This window comes from Heterodontus francisci, chromosome 38, assembly GCF_036365525.1.
Source record: "Heterodontus francisci isolate sHetFra1 chromosome 38, sHetFra1.hap1, whole genome shotgun sequence".
Lineage (NCBI taxonomy): Eukaryota > Metazoa > Chordata > Chondrichthyes > Heterodontiformes > Heterodontidae > Heterodontus > Heterodontus francisci.
In genome coordinates this window covers 17,488,428-17,505,496 of record NC_090408.1, presented here as the reverse complement: position 1 = coordinate 17,505,496, position 17,069 = coordinate 17,488,428, and the positions used below count along the sequence as shown (strand labels likewise).

At 43.4% G+C, this 17,069-nt stretch overlaps 1 protein-coding gene across 2 annotated transcripts; it reads left to right on the top strand.

Annotated features, from left to right (window-relative positions):
• Nucleotides 1–7,467: 7,467 nt before the first annotated feature.
• LOC137352403 (small EDRK-rich factor 2-like) lies at nucleotides 7,468–16,864 on the top strand. Of its 2 annotated transcripts, XM_068017757.1 has the most exons (4): nucleotides 7,469–7,572; nucleotides 14,643–14,714; nucleotides 15,589–15,697; nucleotides 16,400–16,864. In XM_068017757.1, exons 2-4 carry the CDS (start codon nucleotides 14,648–14,650, stop codon nucleotides 16,482–16,484), a joined length of 261 nt encoding a protein of 86 aa, XP_067873858.1. In that variant the 5' UTR covers nucleotides 7,469–7,572; nucleotides 14,643–14,647; the 3' UTR covers nucleotides 16,485–16,864. The 2 variants fall into 2 exon arrangements, with proteins under 2 accessions (XP_067873859.1, XP_067873858.1); XM_068017758.1 differs by lacking the exon at nucleotides 14,643–14,714 and having other exon boundaries at nucleotides 7,468–7,572.
• Nucleotides 16,865–17,069: the final 205 nt, after the last annotated feature.

Below are 17,069 nucleotides of genomic sequence, written 5' to 3'. Positions count from 1 at the left end.
AAAAGCAATCACAAAGTGCCAAATCTATCAGGGTCGCCAGAATGTAAGATTCGATAAGATAGGGGTGGTTTATACCCCCTTCTAGGGTGGGAACAGACTTGGCAGCACAAAGCTTGTTGTGAATCGAATTTATTTACGTGAAGGTCAGGACAAGTTTATTAAGTTTTCAGATAAACCAAGTCACAAACTCAGGCAGTGATTAATAGTCGAACACAGATATTACCCTTATTAGAGACTGGACAGAAGAGTGCACGACTCTTTCTCTTGTAGCTTTTTGTCTTCAAGTTTTTCCTTGTTGGTCGCTGTCTCTTGTCTCTTGTTATTTGAAAATTCTCTGCTGTAGAGTGTCAAAGATAAGTCTTCTTTTATCCTGGCAGCTTTCCAATTAATCCTCCCTTCTCCCAATCAGCGATTAGTCTTGTATTAAAGGATGCCCTTCTTAACCAACCAACGATCATTTTGTGATGGTTGCTAACCTTTCGGATTTACGCTTGTGTGTCGACTACTTTATCTCAATGCTTTTACATTCTGAGGTTCCTTATCTCATTACGAGACAAATCTACACTTTGTTCTCACAAGCTGTTTTTCACTGTCTGCTCTCAAGGTCCCGCCCTTTTACTGTAAGTAAGCATTTTCAAACTTGACATAATCTCCCAGAATCCCTGTACTTTGACATCTTGTCTATACCGTGCCCTATTTCCTAGGTTTTCCCACTTCGCCATACTATAAAGAAGAGTTCTAATAAAGCTAAATGTTAATTTATGATAATAAGTTAGTTGTTAGTTCAAAATAGCTAGATTTTAACAATTAGTATTCTGGTTAGTAACTTTTATTAAGCTAATAATCTTACAGTCAAAATCCTGGAACTCCCTTCCTAACAGCACTGTGAGTGTACCTACAGGGATCGCAGTGGTTGAAGAAAGCGGCTCACCACCACCTTCTCGAGGACAATTAGGGATGGGCAATAAATGCTGGCCTAGCCATTGATGCCCACATCCTGTGAAAGAATTTAAAAAATGTGAATTTCAGAGTCCACCATTTGGAGCTGCCAGCAGCTAGAAGAGTCGATCGATCAGTTCGTTGGCAGGTGACGTGATAAGGGCAGAGATGGTGACTTCTCTGAGGCTGAGCTGTCGGAGAGGATTTTGGAACTGGTCATAGCTTCAACACTGATAGAGGCATTCCAGAAAGACCTTCTGGAGAAGAAGGAAGATCACAGCATTGATGCATTGTTGAACGATGGCATGAAGTACGAAGGCATCATGGCTGGACGACAAGACCTGCAGTCGTTAGGCATGGCTACAAGTATCGGAGTAGTGACCAAGGTGCAAAAACCGAGCAAATCTTGTGGGAAATGTGGTCTCCTACACCTACTGCTAAGCTGCTCAGCGTCTAAGACCTTTGCAAGGCATGCGGCTTAAGAGGACATTGGGCGCACCAGTGCAGGAAGTCTGGTTCCGATAGCACAACCAGAGGGTACAGCAAGCCACGAGCCAGCAAAACATGTTTGCAGCATAATGGCAGCAACAAGGGATGTGTCAGAATGCAACAAAATCGCAAGCACCTTCATGAAGTCAGCAGTAAAGACAGACCAGGGCGAAGGTTCAAACGGGAAATCTTCAGCTCGAAAGTGAACAGACTTTCCATATCGTGAATGTGCCATGATGTGTGGATGCAGTTACGCAATCAGAGGCATTTGCTACAATTCGCATCATATGCCAGAAGAAAAGCACCACCAAGACTGACACCTGTGGAAGCTCAATCATTGAGCACGCTCAAGACACAAATCAATAGATTTCTGAATACTAATGACATGACGGGATATGGGGATAGTGGGGGAAAATGGCATAGAGGTAGATGATCAGCCATGATCTGTTTGTATGGCAGTGCAGGCTCAACGGGCTGAATGGCCTATTCCTGCTCCTATTTCCTATGATCCTATGAGACATGGGTGAACCGGCGGTAGCAGGGTTACCGGTGTGCAGGAAACTGAACATTGCAACAATTTACGGGTTCACCGACAGTAACAGAAGATGCCGGGAATGAACGTATCGAGTCAGTCTGTGATTTTCAACTGATGTACCCGGACAGATTCAATGCCACAGGAAGTTTCAGAGGTGATGCTGTGTTGCACCTAAAGGAGGATGCAACTCCATCGATCAAACCTCCCAGGAAGTGCAGCATGCTTGCATAGAAGAAGCTAAAGACCGAGCTGGATGACTTGGAATGTAACGGCATTATCCACCATGTGCATTAGCACACTGACTGGTGCAGCTCAATTACATGCATAATAAAGAAAAACAGCAAAATCCAAGTATGCTTAGACCCAAGGAGGTTGAATCTTGCATTAAAGAGGCACCCACACAAGATTCCAACATGACAGGAATTGAATCCCAAATTCTAAGGCGTGAGGTTTTTCTCCAAGTTGGACGCCAAACACGGATATTGGTCTGTTCATCTAGCAGCGGGGTCTCAAGGGATAACTACTTTCAGGACGCCATTTGGAAGATACTGCTTCCAGAGATTGCCTTTTGGCCTATGAGTTAGCCAGGATCTGTTCCAACAGCATATGGACAGAATTACAGAGAATGTGCCAGTATGCATACGCATTGTGGATGATATTGCATTAATGGGACAAACAAAAGAGGAGCATGACCAGAATCTACACTTATTCATGGCAGTGGCTTATCATAAAGGACTCGTCTTCAACAGTGAGAAGTGCAACGTGAGTCATATCAACTCTTTTGGCTCTATATACTCCAGACCGGGATATGTCCTGATCAAGGAAAAATAGAGGGCGTGAAAGCGATGCTGACTCCCCAGGATCGGAGGGATCTAACTTCTTGGCACCTTGCACACCTAATATTGCAGAGTGAGCGGCCTCATTGAGAAAGTTGCTGAGGAAGGATGTTCCTTACCTATGGCAGTAGGACCATCAACACTTATTTGAATCACTGAAACAGGCATTGTTAGAGCAGACAAGTGTTCTGCAATATTATGACCCAACGAGGGAGATGGTCCTAGATGTCGACGCGTCTCCGAAAGGGCTAGGAGCGTACATCATGCAGCATGGAAAACCTATTGCATTTGGCTTGAAGATCTTCTCAAAAGCACAGTCAAATTATTCAGACATAGAATGTGAGACTCTAGGTCTAGTGCTCGGGCTAACAAGCTTCCACATGTATCTCTTCAGTAAAAGATTCGTTGTGGAAACGGACCACAAACCATTGGAAATGATTTGGCGCACACCGTTGACAAGTGCACCACCTAGACTGCAGAGACTTCCCATGAATGTTGAAGGATATGATTGCGAAGTCCTCCACAAACCAGTAACAGAATGATCACGTCAGATACTCCTAAATAGGTTACCGAATCCGAAGAAAACTGTAGATATTTTGTTGGACTTGGCTTGGATGTTGAAGTTGAGGATAGATTCAAAGTTGACTTGATGAGTTTTGGTCAGCACAAGTGCAATCAACTTCAAGAGGAGACAGCTAGAGATGCACTACTGATGGCACTGTGGAAAGTCATTATCAAAGATTGGCCTGACACAATTCAGGAAGTGTACTCCAATGTGAGATATTTTTGGACGTACAGTGATGAATTAGTCCTCTTAAGAGGCGTAATATTCAAGGGAAAGCAGGTACCTATACCTGCAATTCTTCATCAGGACAATTTGTCACAGTCGCACCAAGGGCATATGGGCATAGAACGGGTGAGACACCTGGCAAGAGAAACTGTGAAGTGGCCAGGGATCAATAGCGATATAGAAAAGGTCGTGAGGATGTGCCAGAGACACCAGCCGGATCAGCACAGGGAGCCTATAAATCCTCACAAAGTTCATTGCATCCTTGGTCCAAGATTGCAATGGATCTGTTCACTGTTCATGGTGATGATTTTCTCTTGGTCACGGACTACTTCCCCTAGTTCCCAATTATCTGGCAGTTGAAGGATGCCTCGAGCTCATCCGTTTCAAACACAATGAGTGCTATATTCAAAAACAAAAACAAGAAATGCTGGATTCACTCAGCAGGTCTGGCAGCATCTGTAGAAAGAGAAGCAGAGTTAACGTTTCGGGTCAGTGACCCTTCTTCGGAACTGACAAATATTAGAAAAGTCACAGATTATAAACAAGTGAGGTGGGGGTTGGGCAAGAGATAACAAAGGAGAAGGTGCAGATTGAACCAGGCCACATAGCTGACCAAAAGGTCACGGAGCAAAGGCAAACAATATGTTAATGGTGTTTTGAAAGACAAAGCATTAGTACAGATTAGGTGTGAATATACTGAATATAGAACATCAGCAAGTGCAAACCTGAAGAAAAACAACCTGAAAAAAACAGTGGGTAAGCAAACTGAACAAACTAAGATGAAATGAAATAAATGCAAAAAATGTAAAAAGGAATGCAAAAAAAAGGAAGAAAAAATAACTAAAAATGACTAAAAATGAAAGTAAAGTGGGGGGCTGTCATGCTCTGAAATTATTGAACTCAATGTTCAGTCCGGCAGGCTGTAGTGTGCCTAATCGGTAGATGAGATGCTGTTCCTCGAGCTTGCGTTGATGTTCACTGGAACACTGCAGCAATCCCAGGACAGAGATGTGAGCATGAGAGCAGGGGGGAGTGTTGAAATGGCAAGCAACCGGAAGCTCAGGGTCCTGCTTGCGGACTGAGCGGAGATGTTCCGCAAAGCGGTCACCCAGTCTGCGCTTGGTCTCCCCAATGTAGAGGAGACCACACTGTGAGCAGCGAATACAGTAGTTATTCAGTCTGTGTGGTACACCAGAAGAGATCGTATCAGACAACAGACTGCAGTACATTGGCAAGCCTTTTAGGGAAATGTGTGCCAAATGGGGCATAACCCACGTGACTGCCTCAGCACATTACCCTTGATCAAATGGTCTTACCAAGAGAATGGTCCATGCTGTTAAGGAAATGATTATAAAGTGCTGGGAAACAAATTAACACCTACAGATTTCCATATTACATCAGAGAGTGAAACCTTTGAACATGGGTTTACCGTCGCCAACGGAAATGATGTTTGGGAGGTATGTGAGAACCACACTGCCTAGCCATCATTTGTTCATGAGTGCATGAGAAGCTTCTTAAAAAGCTGGTGTCATGCAAACCCATACCTGCCAAGAATGAAGCATATTAATTTCGTCATATGAACATTGATTTTAAACTGTTGCTGGAGTGAAGAAATGACTTGTTAAAGAGATCAACAGACATTTCGGCTGCAAGGACAATTGCATACTAAGAGATAGTGCTTGGAGAGACAAAAGAATTGTTCACTGATTCAATTAACAGAGATTGAGCTGGGCAATGGTGATCCACATCTTGTCTCAGTAAGAGGGTGCAGAGGAGATTTACCAGGATGCTGCCTGGACTGGAGGGCATGTCTTACGAAGAAAGATTGAGGGAGCTAGGGCTTTTCTCATTGGAGCGAAGAAGGATGAGAGGTGACTTGATAGAGGGGTACAAGATGATGAGAGGCATAGATAGAGTGGATAGCCAGAGACCTTTTCCCAGGGTGGAAAGGGCTATCACCAGGGGGCATAATTTTAAGGTGATTGGAGGAAGGTTTCGGGGAGATGTCAGAGGTAGGTTCTTTACACAGAGAGTGGTGGGTGTGTGGAATGCGCTGCCAGCGGTGGTAGTAGAAGCAGATACATTAGGGACATTTAAGCGACTCTTGGATAGGTACATGGATGATAGTAGAATGAAGGGTAGGTAGTTAGTTTGATCTTAGAGTAGGTTAAAGGTTCGGCACAACATCGTGGGCCGAAGGGCCTGTACTGTGCTGTACTGTTCTATGTTCTATTAATAAGCTTCCACCTTTCTTGTTTAAATCTAAGGAAACCTGTCTGATTTCTTTGCCTTCCAATTGGAGCAGTGAACAAGGATTCACTGAGGGGGAGCTAAAAACACGGTGTTTCTAAAATTAAACCATGTTATGTTTAAACCAGGCAAAGGCTGAGAGGGAAGCCCTAGACCTCTTCTCACCTGGTCGTAACACAGGGGACAATGAAGGCTATATATGACTGAAATACAGGTGTGGAGACTATCCACTCTGTCCATACCGCTCATAACTTTGTAAACCTCTATCATGTCACCCCTCCACCTCCGTCGTTCCAGTGAAAACAATCCGAGTTTTTCCAACCTCTCCTCATAGCTAATGCCCTCCAGACCAGGCAACATCCTGGTAAACCTCCTCTGTACCCTCTCCAAAGCCTCCACGTCCTTCTGGTAGTGTGGCGACCAGAATTGCACGCAATATTCTAAGTGTGGCCTAACTAAGGTTCTGTACAGCTGCAACATGACTTGCCAATTTTTATACTCCATACTCCGACCGATGAAGGCAAGCATGCCATATGCCTTCTTGACTACCTTATCCACCTGCGTTGCCACTTTCAGTGCCCTTGGACCTGTACGCCCAGATCTCTCTGCCTGTCAATACTCCTAAGGGTTCTGCCATTTACTGTATACCTCCCACCTGCATTAGACCTTCCAAAATGCATTACCTCACATTTGTCCGGATTAAACTCCATCTGCCATTTCTCTGCCCAAGTCTCCAACCGATCTATATCCTGCTGTATCCTCTGACAATCCTCATCATTATCCGCAACTCCACCAACCTCTGTGTCGTCCGCAAACTTACTAATCAGACCAGCTACATTTTCCTCCAAATCATTTATATATAATACAAACAGCAAAGGTCCCAGCACTGATCCCTGCGGAACACCACTAGTCACATCCCTCCATTCAGAAAAACACCCTTCCACTGATACCCTCTGTCTTCTATGACCGAGCCAGTTCTGTATCCATCTTGCCAGCTCACCTCTGATCCCGTGAGACTTCACCTTTTGTACCAGTCTGCCATGCGGGACCTTGTCAAAGGCTTTACTAAAGTCCATATAGACAACATCCACTGCCCTTCCTTCATCAATCATCTTCGTCACTTCCTCAAAAAACTCAATCAAATTAGTAAGACACGACCTCCCCTTCACAAAACCATGCTGTCTCTCGCTAATAAATTTGTTTGTTTCCAAATGGGAGTAAATCCTGTCCCAAAGAATTCTCTCTAATAGCTTCCCTACCACTGACGTAAGGCTCACCGGCCTATAATTTCCTGGATTAAACAAAGGAACAACATTGGCTATTCTCCAGTCCTCTGGGATCTCACCTGTAACCAATGAGGGTGCAAAGATTTCTGTCAAGGCCCCAGCAATTTCCTCCCTTGCCTCACTCAGTATTCTTGTTTGCATTAGTTTGCCACTCCATCATAATTCAGTTCTGACACCTCCCAGGGGTTGATAGTCCATAGTTCTGGGCCACAAGGCTCAGCAGCACAGCAACTTCCCCCACCCCCACGTGACCACACCTCAACCTAGCCTGATGAAATGTGACGTCATTGATTGACATCGACTCCAGCCATACAGAGGGCAGCATGGGGCCGCTGTATCCAATCAGAAGGGGGCGAGCGGACAGTGCGTGATCAGGTTAAGTTGCGGCGAGGTTGGCGCCCGGGGCGTTTGCAGGAGCAGACTCGGTTGTTGGGGGCAGGATGACTCGTGAGTAGTGGCGAGGGGGGGGTGGCGAACCGGAGACCCGCATAAACCCGTGGATCCAAGTCTGGGCCGTCTTCTCAATCCGCGGGGGCGAGTGAGGTTGTTGCTGTCGCCGGGAGGCGCTCGACCTAGGCCCCAATTAACGGGTCCAGCTTTGATCGTAGGGTGGAGGGTTCCAAGGATTAGGCCGGGCCTGGGCTTGGGCTCGGCTTGGCTCTGGGGTGTTACCGGGCCTTTTGTTCCCCGATCCGGAGCCAGTGGCGGCCGCTTCGTTCTAACAGGCCCTGGGCGCTTCCCTCTGCCACGTCCACACTCCATAAAAATAATCGGGTCAAAATAAATCGGCAGCCAGCGATTAAAGGGGCGGTGCGGTCCGGCTGGGGCTGGTGGAAATGTAGTACAACCGCGTCCAAATTTTACACCTACACAACTGGAGTGCGAACGGAAGGAGGCTATTAACCCCTCCAGTCTGTTCCACCATTCAGTTATATCAAAGAACATAAGAAATAAGAGTACGACATTTGATCCTAAAATAAAAGCTAACATTCTCCCGGGGGTTACCATTGACTAGAAACTGAACTGGAATAGCCATGTAAATACAGTGGCTATAAGAGCAGGTCAGAGGCTAGGAATCCTGTGGTGAGTAAATCACCTCCTGATTCCCCAAAGCTTGTCTATCTACAGGGCATAAGTCAGGAGTGTGATGGAATACTCTCCACTTGCCTGGATGGGTGCAACAAGAAGCTCAACAACATCCAGGACAAAGCAGCCCACTTGATTGACACCCCATCTATAAACATTGGCTCCCTCTGCCACCAATGCACAGTGGCAGCAGTGTGTACCATGCACTGCAGCAATGCACCAAGGTTCCTTAGCACTGTCCAAAGCTGTGACCTCTACTACCTAGAAGGATAAAGGCAGCAAATGCATGGGAACACTACCCAAGTTCCCCTCCAAGCCACCCACCATCCTGACTTGGAACTATATTGCCATTTCTTCACTGTTGCTGGGTCAAAATCTTGGAACTCCCTTCCTAACAGCACTGTGGGTGTACTTTCACTCGAAGGACTGCAACAGTTCAAGAAGGCAGCTCAGCATCACCTTTTCAAGGGCAGTTAGGGATTAGCAATAAATGTTGGCCCAGCCGTGACACCCACAGCACCCAAACAATTTTTTTTAAAAAGCAAAATACTGCAGATGCTGGAAATCTGAAGTAAAAACAAAGTGCTGGAAATACTCAGCAGGTCAGGCAGCATCTGTGGAGGGAGAAGCAAAGTTAACGTTTCAGGTGTGTGACCTTTCATCAAAACTGTCAAAAGTTAGAAAAGTATTTGACTTTCAGCAATTGGGTGGCGGGTTTGTGTTGGTGGGGAAGAGAACAAAACGGAAGGTGTGTGATAGGACAGAGGGCAGGAGAGATTAAATAACAAAGCTGTCGTGGGACAAAGGCAAAGAGCGTGTTAATGCTTGTGGTGAAAGACAAAGCATTAGTCCAGTTAACAGCAAAGTAATGAGCAACTCTTTCCGCATGATAAAACAGGTACATGGTTCAAAAATAAAATAAAAACAAAAATATTTCAAAAAAGGCAAGTCGTACTCTGAAATTGTTGAACTCGAGGTTGAGTTCGCAAGGCTGTAGAGTGCCTAATGGTAAGATCAGGTGCTGCTCCTCGAGCTTGCGTTGATGTTCACTGGAACGCTGCAGTAGGCCAAGGATAGAAATGTAGGTATGAGAGCAGGGGGTTGTGTGAAATGGCAAGCAACCGGAAGCTCAGGGTCGTGCTTTTGGATTGAGCAAAGGTGTTGTGCAAAGCGGTCACCCAGTCTGCGTTTGGTCTTGCCAATGTAGAGGCAACAGCATTATGATCAGCGCATACAGTATACTAAATTGAAGGAAGTACAAGTAAATCGCTGTTTCACCTGGAAGTGTTTGGGCCTTGGATGGTGAGGAGAGGAGGTAAAAGGGCAGGTATTACACCTCCTGCAATTGAATGGGAAGGGGACAAGGTGTCGGGGGTAGTGGAGAAGTGTACCAGGGTGTTGTGGATTTCTTCGGAATGCTGACGAGGGAGGGGAGGGGAGGGGAAGATGCGTTTGGTGGTGGCATCATGCTGGAAGCGGCGGAAATGGCAAGGATGATCCTTTGGATGTGGAGGCTGGTGGGGTGCAAAGTGAGGACAAGGGGAACCCTGACATGGTTCTGGGAGGGAGGGGAAAGGGTGAGGGCAGAAGTGTGGGAAATAAAGTGGTTAGCACCGCAGCCTCACAGCTCCAGCGACCCGGGTTCAATTCTGGGTACTGCCTGTGTGGAGTTTGCAAGTTCTCCCTGTGTCTGCGTGGGTTTCCTCCGGGTGCTCCGGTTTCCTCCCACATGCCAAAAGACTTGCAGGTTGATAGGTAAATTGGCCATTATAAATTACCCCTAGTATAGGTAGGTGGTAGGGAAATATAGGGACAGGTGGGGACGTGGTAGGAATATGGAATTAGTGTAGGATTAGTATAAATGGGTGGTTGATGGTCGGCACAGACTCGGTGGGCCGAAGGGCCTGTTTCAGTGCTGTATCTCTAAACTAAACTAAATCGGACACAAGTGGGCGGTGAGCGAGCGGTCGTGGGGGGTGCTGTGAGCGAGCAGGCGGGCGGCAGGGGTCGGGAGCGGGTAGCGGGGGGGGGGGGAATAACTAATCTACCTCAGTTCCACCTACCTGCACTATCCTCATATCCCTTAATTCCTTTAATATTCAAAAATGTCGACCTCTCTTGAATATATTCAATGACTGAGTATCTGCAGCTCTCAGGGGTAGAGAATTTCAAAGATTCACAACCCTTTGAGTGCGTAGCTGATCTGTATCTTAGCTCCACTTAACTGCCATTTCCCCATATATCCCTTGTTACCCATACCTAGCACAATGTCTATTGATCTCATTTTTGAAAGCTGCAATGCCCAACATACCCAGCTTTTTTGAGGGGGGAGAGAGCTTGGATTTTCTCCACCCTTTGTATGAAAGAAGTGCTTCCTGATTTCCATCCTCTCCTCCACCGCACCCCCCCCCCCCACCCCCGCTCCCCCCAATTACAGGGTGTAGTTTTATCTGCACTTACCCTATTGAATCCTTTATCATTTTAAACACCTTGATTAGATCAACCTTCCAGTTTATGGAGGTTTTGCCAAATTTGTGCAACTATTTATAATTTAACCTGTTAAGCTCTGACATTGTGAATCTGTGCATTGAACAAGTAAATCCAGCACAAACCACCCAACCTGTGAATGTGAGTTGGGGCAATCTTCATTTTAGAGTTTTTTAAAAAATGACTTTCAGGTGCAGATCGATACAGGACAAGTCAAGTGCACCCTATCCCTGTTTGAAAACTTGTAATTTCCAGCAAGCCTGTCAAGTGATTTTTTTTTTTTTTGCTACACTTAATCAGTGTTTGTACTTTTTGTTGTTGGATTGCTGTCACTGTTTTGCTAAGTGATAGACTGGATTATGATGTGATGCTTGGCTGCTAACCTGATCTCTCTCTTTTTAAAGATTTCAAGTATGTCCTGTCAGGACAATGGTCTGAAATGGTGAAATTCAGGTCATTGTAATTGACTGTAAAATGCTGTATGGATCCTTAAATGTCAGGCTAATTCAATACTGTAAAGAAGAGAATTCTAGTTCTGGGAGACCCAGTTACAGAATCCTGCATCTATTTGGTTTCCTGTCCTTCATAGCCCTGCCAATAGACGTACACTTGAACAGTCAGAATTTTAACTGCAAATGCTGCTGGCCCGAACCCACATTTGCCAGTTAGATTGTTGTTGGATTTAATGGTCCAGTATTTCTGTAGAAAAGCTTTAAATTCAGATTGCATGCCAAGAAAGCCTCTCATTGGTTCTCTACCAAGTCGCAAGTGGATGGATTCAGTTGAATAATTGTGATTTGAATTGCTGATCACAAAAGATGTCCGATACCCACATGTAGCAGTATTTATGTACAGCAGTTTAAAAGCATGGGTGAATGGATTCCAAATGGGCAACATTGTGAAAGAAAGTGAAGAGCAAAGTGGGACAACATTTTTTGCTAAGGTTTAACTGATTGGAATCAAGCTTGTGAATCTACAGTTCCTGTTCAGATTTCTGTCAAGTGCTGTAGGCCTCAACTACTTGAACAAGTGGGGACATATTTATGCAGCTGCAGCCTTTATACAGCTGGAATTCCACCCAATTGGACAACATTGTCCACAGTAAAGGCCTGCTTGGGTCTGCAAATGAGACCCGATAGGACCCCAAGCCCGACCCAGCCCGAGTCCTTCCATTTTTTTTCCCACGCCCGACCCGACTATCAAACTTGCCTTCCGTTTTTCACTTAGTTCCTTACCTGCACAAGCTTAAAATAACTGTCACAAAACCACCTTTAAAGTTCAAAAAGTAAATTAACATTAGAGTCACTTACCTGAGGTGGTGATAGAGCGTGTCTGATCCAGCCCGAATGCCAAACCCGGAAGTGCGACCCGACCCATGTTGTCGGGTCCCGTCGGGGTCGGGTAGCAGGCCTTTAGTTCACAGTAGCTGGATGCATGGGTTATAACTGAAGTTCTGTTGCTACCTGAAGGTGCATTTTGTACCTTTGCAGTTTTCTTGATTGATTTGCTTAGTGCTTCATTGAATTTTATACATTTATACAAATAGTTGGATCTCCTATTCTGCATGTGTGCCACTAAATTATGTGCCCAGATAGCAGAGTGTGGGAGGCAGAGCCAATTTTTGTGAATAGGCGTTCTCTGAACTCATTTGAATCTCCTAGTTTCAGGAACGCATCCAACTCAATTGAGTATGGGGAAAGAACACTTGGTAATATGATTCGTAAATCTCCTTTTTGAGAAGACTTCCTGAGCTGTTTGTCCTTGGAACTAAATGAAGTCAGTGTTCAATTGTTTGACATTTTGTATCACAGTTACATTTTTGAATGAATGCTAGTCTGGAGTAGGCTTGTTATAGGAAATAGGAGCAGGAGTAGACCATCCGGCCCCTCTAGCCTGCTTTGCCGTTCAACCAGATGATCTACCTCAAAGCCATTTTCCCACACTATCACCTATCTCTTGATATCTTTAGTACCTAGAAATCTTATCGATCTTTGTCTTGAACATGCTTAATGACAGCCTCCAAAGCCCTCTGGGGTAGAGAATTTAAAGATTCACCACTATATGAGTGAAGAGATTCGTCCTCATCTCAGTCCTAAATGGCTTACCTCTTATTCTGAGACTCTGTCCCCAGGTTGTAGACCCCTCCCCCAGCCAGGCGAAACCTCCTACTTGCGACCAGAAAAAGTGTGCAGTAATGTGATTGCAAAAATCCACATCCAAAAGTTTAGAAATCTTAAAAGTTCTTTCAATACTGAGCCATTATTTCTTGGAAATATGAAGGTATGGAAGTTCTCCAACTTCATTATCTAATCATTGACCTGTCGGGCATTTTGAAAGCAAGATATTAATGTTTCAGCATAAACATCACTAAAAAGCCATCTTTTGGCAAGAAGACATTTCCATAGCTGCTCATCTATAGATCATTAAATTCAGTTTTTAGCTTTCAGCTCGTTTTCAGTTTCTCATTGTCATTCTGACTCTGCATTAGTCACTAATATTTCTCCCATGTACAAATGCAACCTTGGGGAGTCTATGCAAGATTGTTTCCTTAAAGCCTTGCAGGCTATTGGACTGTAAGAAATCATTTGACATAGATGATACTTTAATGTCTTTTTTTGGACTGGCCAGTCTTTTCTTTCTAAGAATTTATCATTGGTAACTTGATGTGTACTTACATTTTGTGTAGTTGTCTGTCTTGTAATTTTTAGTTTCAGCATGCACATAACCATGTGACAGTGTGGTATTGCATCCTTTTGGGGTAGATGAGAATAATGGACGCACCCACGTGGTGTATAATGCATTATATCAAAATTAAAAGACAATGTAGTACTATGGCTTTTCATCCTATTAGCAGCATGCTCAAGGCTGCAGGTTGTTTTTTTTTTGCTTGCATTTACTTTCTTTCATGGTTTCATGTACTGTCATACAGGTTTATGTTTTGTTTCTTTGACACAATAAAAAAAAAAAATTCCTGTCAGCGAGATCTCTATCCTTATAAATCTGCCAGTGCATCTCAGCTCCAGTATCCGATCTACTGAGCCCAGCGATCGAAAAGAAACTTGTTGCTATATTTCACAAGCCCCTTTCTTAGTTTAGTAAAGGAACTATAGAATCAGCCTATGACTTCGAGTTTATTAAATTGCCAGTTCCAAAGACACATTAAAAATTAAAAGTTCAGAAACATTTTCTCATACATAAAATAACTGACTTAATATAGGACCTGGAGTAACAACAGGATGTTCTTTGCTTTTGCCTCATGAAATACATCAGCTTTTTTTGTTGATAGGAAAAATGCCCCCATGCTCTGAGGCTAACAGCGATGTCTAATACTCCTTGTGAAGTTCAATCGAGAGCAAGGAAAATCAAAAATGTATCAAAAGCATTTAAGCTGCCTTCAGACACTTGCTTAAACACAAAGGTCTGGAATTTTCTCTGTCCGCCCATCCCAAAACCTGCACCTGTTCCATGGATGTCACAAAACATCCAAGTATCTACCCAATCTCACTATAATATGCCCAAACTCAAAATGGACAAAAAATGCCATAAATCAAGGACTAAGTAACAAAATTTAAAGTTGCAACATCTTTAATTATTGGGCACAACATTGTGACCTACAATCAAGGCAACCTTTCAATTTTTGATGTGAATTATCTGTTGTTAAAGATGCATAAGAGGAAATACTAAGCAAGCCTCATGAGCATACTTTTTAAAAAAAAATGTAAAATTGCAATTAAAAGCCAGAAACATCAGTGTCCTGTGCTGTGGTTGCAAATCTACTTGAAACGTTGAGTCCCCCTGCCTAATTGATTTTGAGAGTAGGGAGACGGGGCAGTGATTTTGTTTGGACAGAGGGTTTGATGGATGAATATTAAAGATAGAGGAGACTTAGACGTATTGTAGTTCCGCTTCAAATCTTTTAAGTCACGTAATTTATTTATGCCCAGATTAAATGCAGAGGAAACTCCAGCTCAAGTTTTCATACATAGCAGATCCTGAGGAATGCTATTCACTTTCAGGTAACAAGTAATTTGTGATAAATCCATTTGTCATTTAGTTCTAAGGCTCTGTTTGACTGACTTGACCACTTGCAGAATAGAAAGCTACTAACTAGTCTATCTGGTGACATTAACACACAAACCTTTGTCATTAAGGTGTATTAACATTGCTTCGTTACAGTGATCTGTAGATATATCCGAAATGCAATGTTTAATTCTGCAATTGCAAAGTGAGTTGGTAATTATTTTTCAGTGCAGGATGGAAAACCACCTTGACCAAACCAGTTTGACTTTGGCCAGTGAATTGATTTTCTTTTTAAGAAGCAACAAAATGAGAAGGGGAAAGATGTTAATTATTGAGGCTGAGCTCAACTTCTTCACAAGGAGGAGCCCAGTTGCATTGATAAAATTTAAATGTGATCAGAAAAAGTTAAGTTTTTTAAATGATTTTTGATTTTATAGGATTTTTGAGCTGGTAAGTTTATAATGAAGTCAGAATAAAAAATATACATCAAAAAGTTACAAAACTGAAGCTGAGTCATATTCTGAGACTTCCAAGTGCACTCATAGTAAACTGGGATCAGAGTCTCTTTTTTTCCCATTCTCCCCCGACCACACCCCACTTACTTCAAAACATCACACATACAGGAAAGTGAGTTCTAAACCTCACACCTCTTACACGTTGGCTTGTGCAGCCCTGATGGAAACGGATGGTGGGGGGAAGAGAAGGGCTGAGACCAGTTTTTCCTCCCTTCCTTTCCCCTCTGTAGAAACTCCTGTCTTTTTAATTGGATCAAAGTAACTGCTGTAATCGTGCCTTTTTTAAAAAAGATGTCATTGTGATGTGGAATACCTGATCAAACTGAAGGAGTCACGATTGACTTTTTCTTCCTAGGTGGTAATCAACGAGAACTTGCTCGTCAGAAAAATGCAAAAAAATCAACTGAGCAAAGTAAGCGGAAGAGAAAGGATGATGGTTTATCTGCTGCAGCCAGAAAGCAGAGGTAAACCAAATGTAACATCAACTGAACCTGTAAATCATAAAACAAACAGTCCAACGACAAATCTGGAGCCCAGAGTCTTGCAACTCTGCAGGGAATAAAGTGGTTATATTTCTGTCCATCTGGCTGTGTTTTAGTGGGGGCTGGGTAAAGACTGCTTATGAAAGCAGAAAAATTAAACAAATTAAAAACAATGTTAGAAATGTACAACAGGTTTGTTGGCAACTGTAAGGTTAATGTTTTGGTTATGGATCCTTTGTCAAAGCTGGGCATAGATGGGGCTAAGTATAAATTTTTTAAGGGACAGGCAAACAGTTTGTGTTGACTCCTATCACAAAAGAAGCAGTTGATGGGTTTGATAACTTGTCAATGGTTTTTAAAAAGCGACAAGTTTCTGGATGATTGTGCCATATTGTATGCTGTATTGTGCTAGGATTAGTTGGAATAGCTGAATTCAGTTGATCTGAACTGCTGGAGACACTATTTTGTAATTCCAGTGGAGAGTCCAAATGAGAGGCTACTTTACTATATACATACATAGAAACTCTAAATTTGTGTTACTGCCCCATTTATAATTGCCAATCATTTGTTCTATTGTGAAAATACAGGTTGAAACATTCTATAAAAGATTATTCAGGCATATATTCAAGTAAAGTGTGTTGGGAAATGTTGTGATATGATGGCTTCCAATTTGTATTCTTGCAGGGATGCTGAAATAATGCAGCAGAAACAAAAAGCAACTAAAAATTCTGCAGCACCTGCAGGAGATAATGCAGGAACTTCAAACTAACGCCCACACCCGTGGTACTCTGCCTAACTTTCCTGGATGGGTACACCTAATGAGCAACGCGGCTTTGTCTTCAAATATTGAACATATTTAAAACATTGGGTTCTGATACTTCAAAATATTGCATTGTTGTATCTTTCCTATGGGATTATGCCATGTTTAATGCAAAGGAAGGTGTCTTGCTTGTAGAATTGGTACTGATGCAGTATTAGATCTTTTACTGTAAAGGTGCATTTCCTGCATGAGCATAATTCATTAGAGGTATTTCCAGTTTAAGCAGAAAACATGCTTGCATTTGGATTTATGTGACCAGCCTTGTATTTTTGTATCAACGCTAACCCTTTAAATTCTGTTTTAATAAAGACAGCATTTAAGTTGACAAAGCTGGGTTTAGCTGCTTGTCTTTAAGTTGCCACTAAAGCTTTGCCATTCTTGAAGCATCTTTATTCTGCCTCAGTGGTCCAGAGGTGGAAGGAAACCAGTCAGTTCTTAGCATGATTAATCAAGTTTGACATTTTCTAGCGAGGTAGGTATTACAAAAGGGTGAAGGACTTTTTTTGGGTTGGGGGTGGGGGAGGGGGGGATTTG

What these genes read in the sequence shown, in the direction of transcription:
- LOC137352403 (XM_068017757.1), top strand. Translation starts at nt 14,648, where the DNA reads ATGCAGAGGAAACTCCAGCTCAAGTTTTCATACATAGCAGATCCTGAG. An exon ending in GGAATGCTATTCACTTTCAG is followed by an intron (nt 14,715 to 15,588) that starts GTAACAAGTAAT and finishes TTTTCTTCCTAG; the next exon opens with GTGGTAATCAACGAGAACTT. An exon ending in GCTGCAGCCAGAAAGCAGAG is followed by an intron (nt 15,698 to 16,399) that starts GTAAACCAAATG and finishes GTATTCTTGCAG; the next exon opens with GGATGCTGAAATAATGCAGC.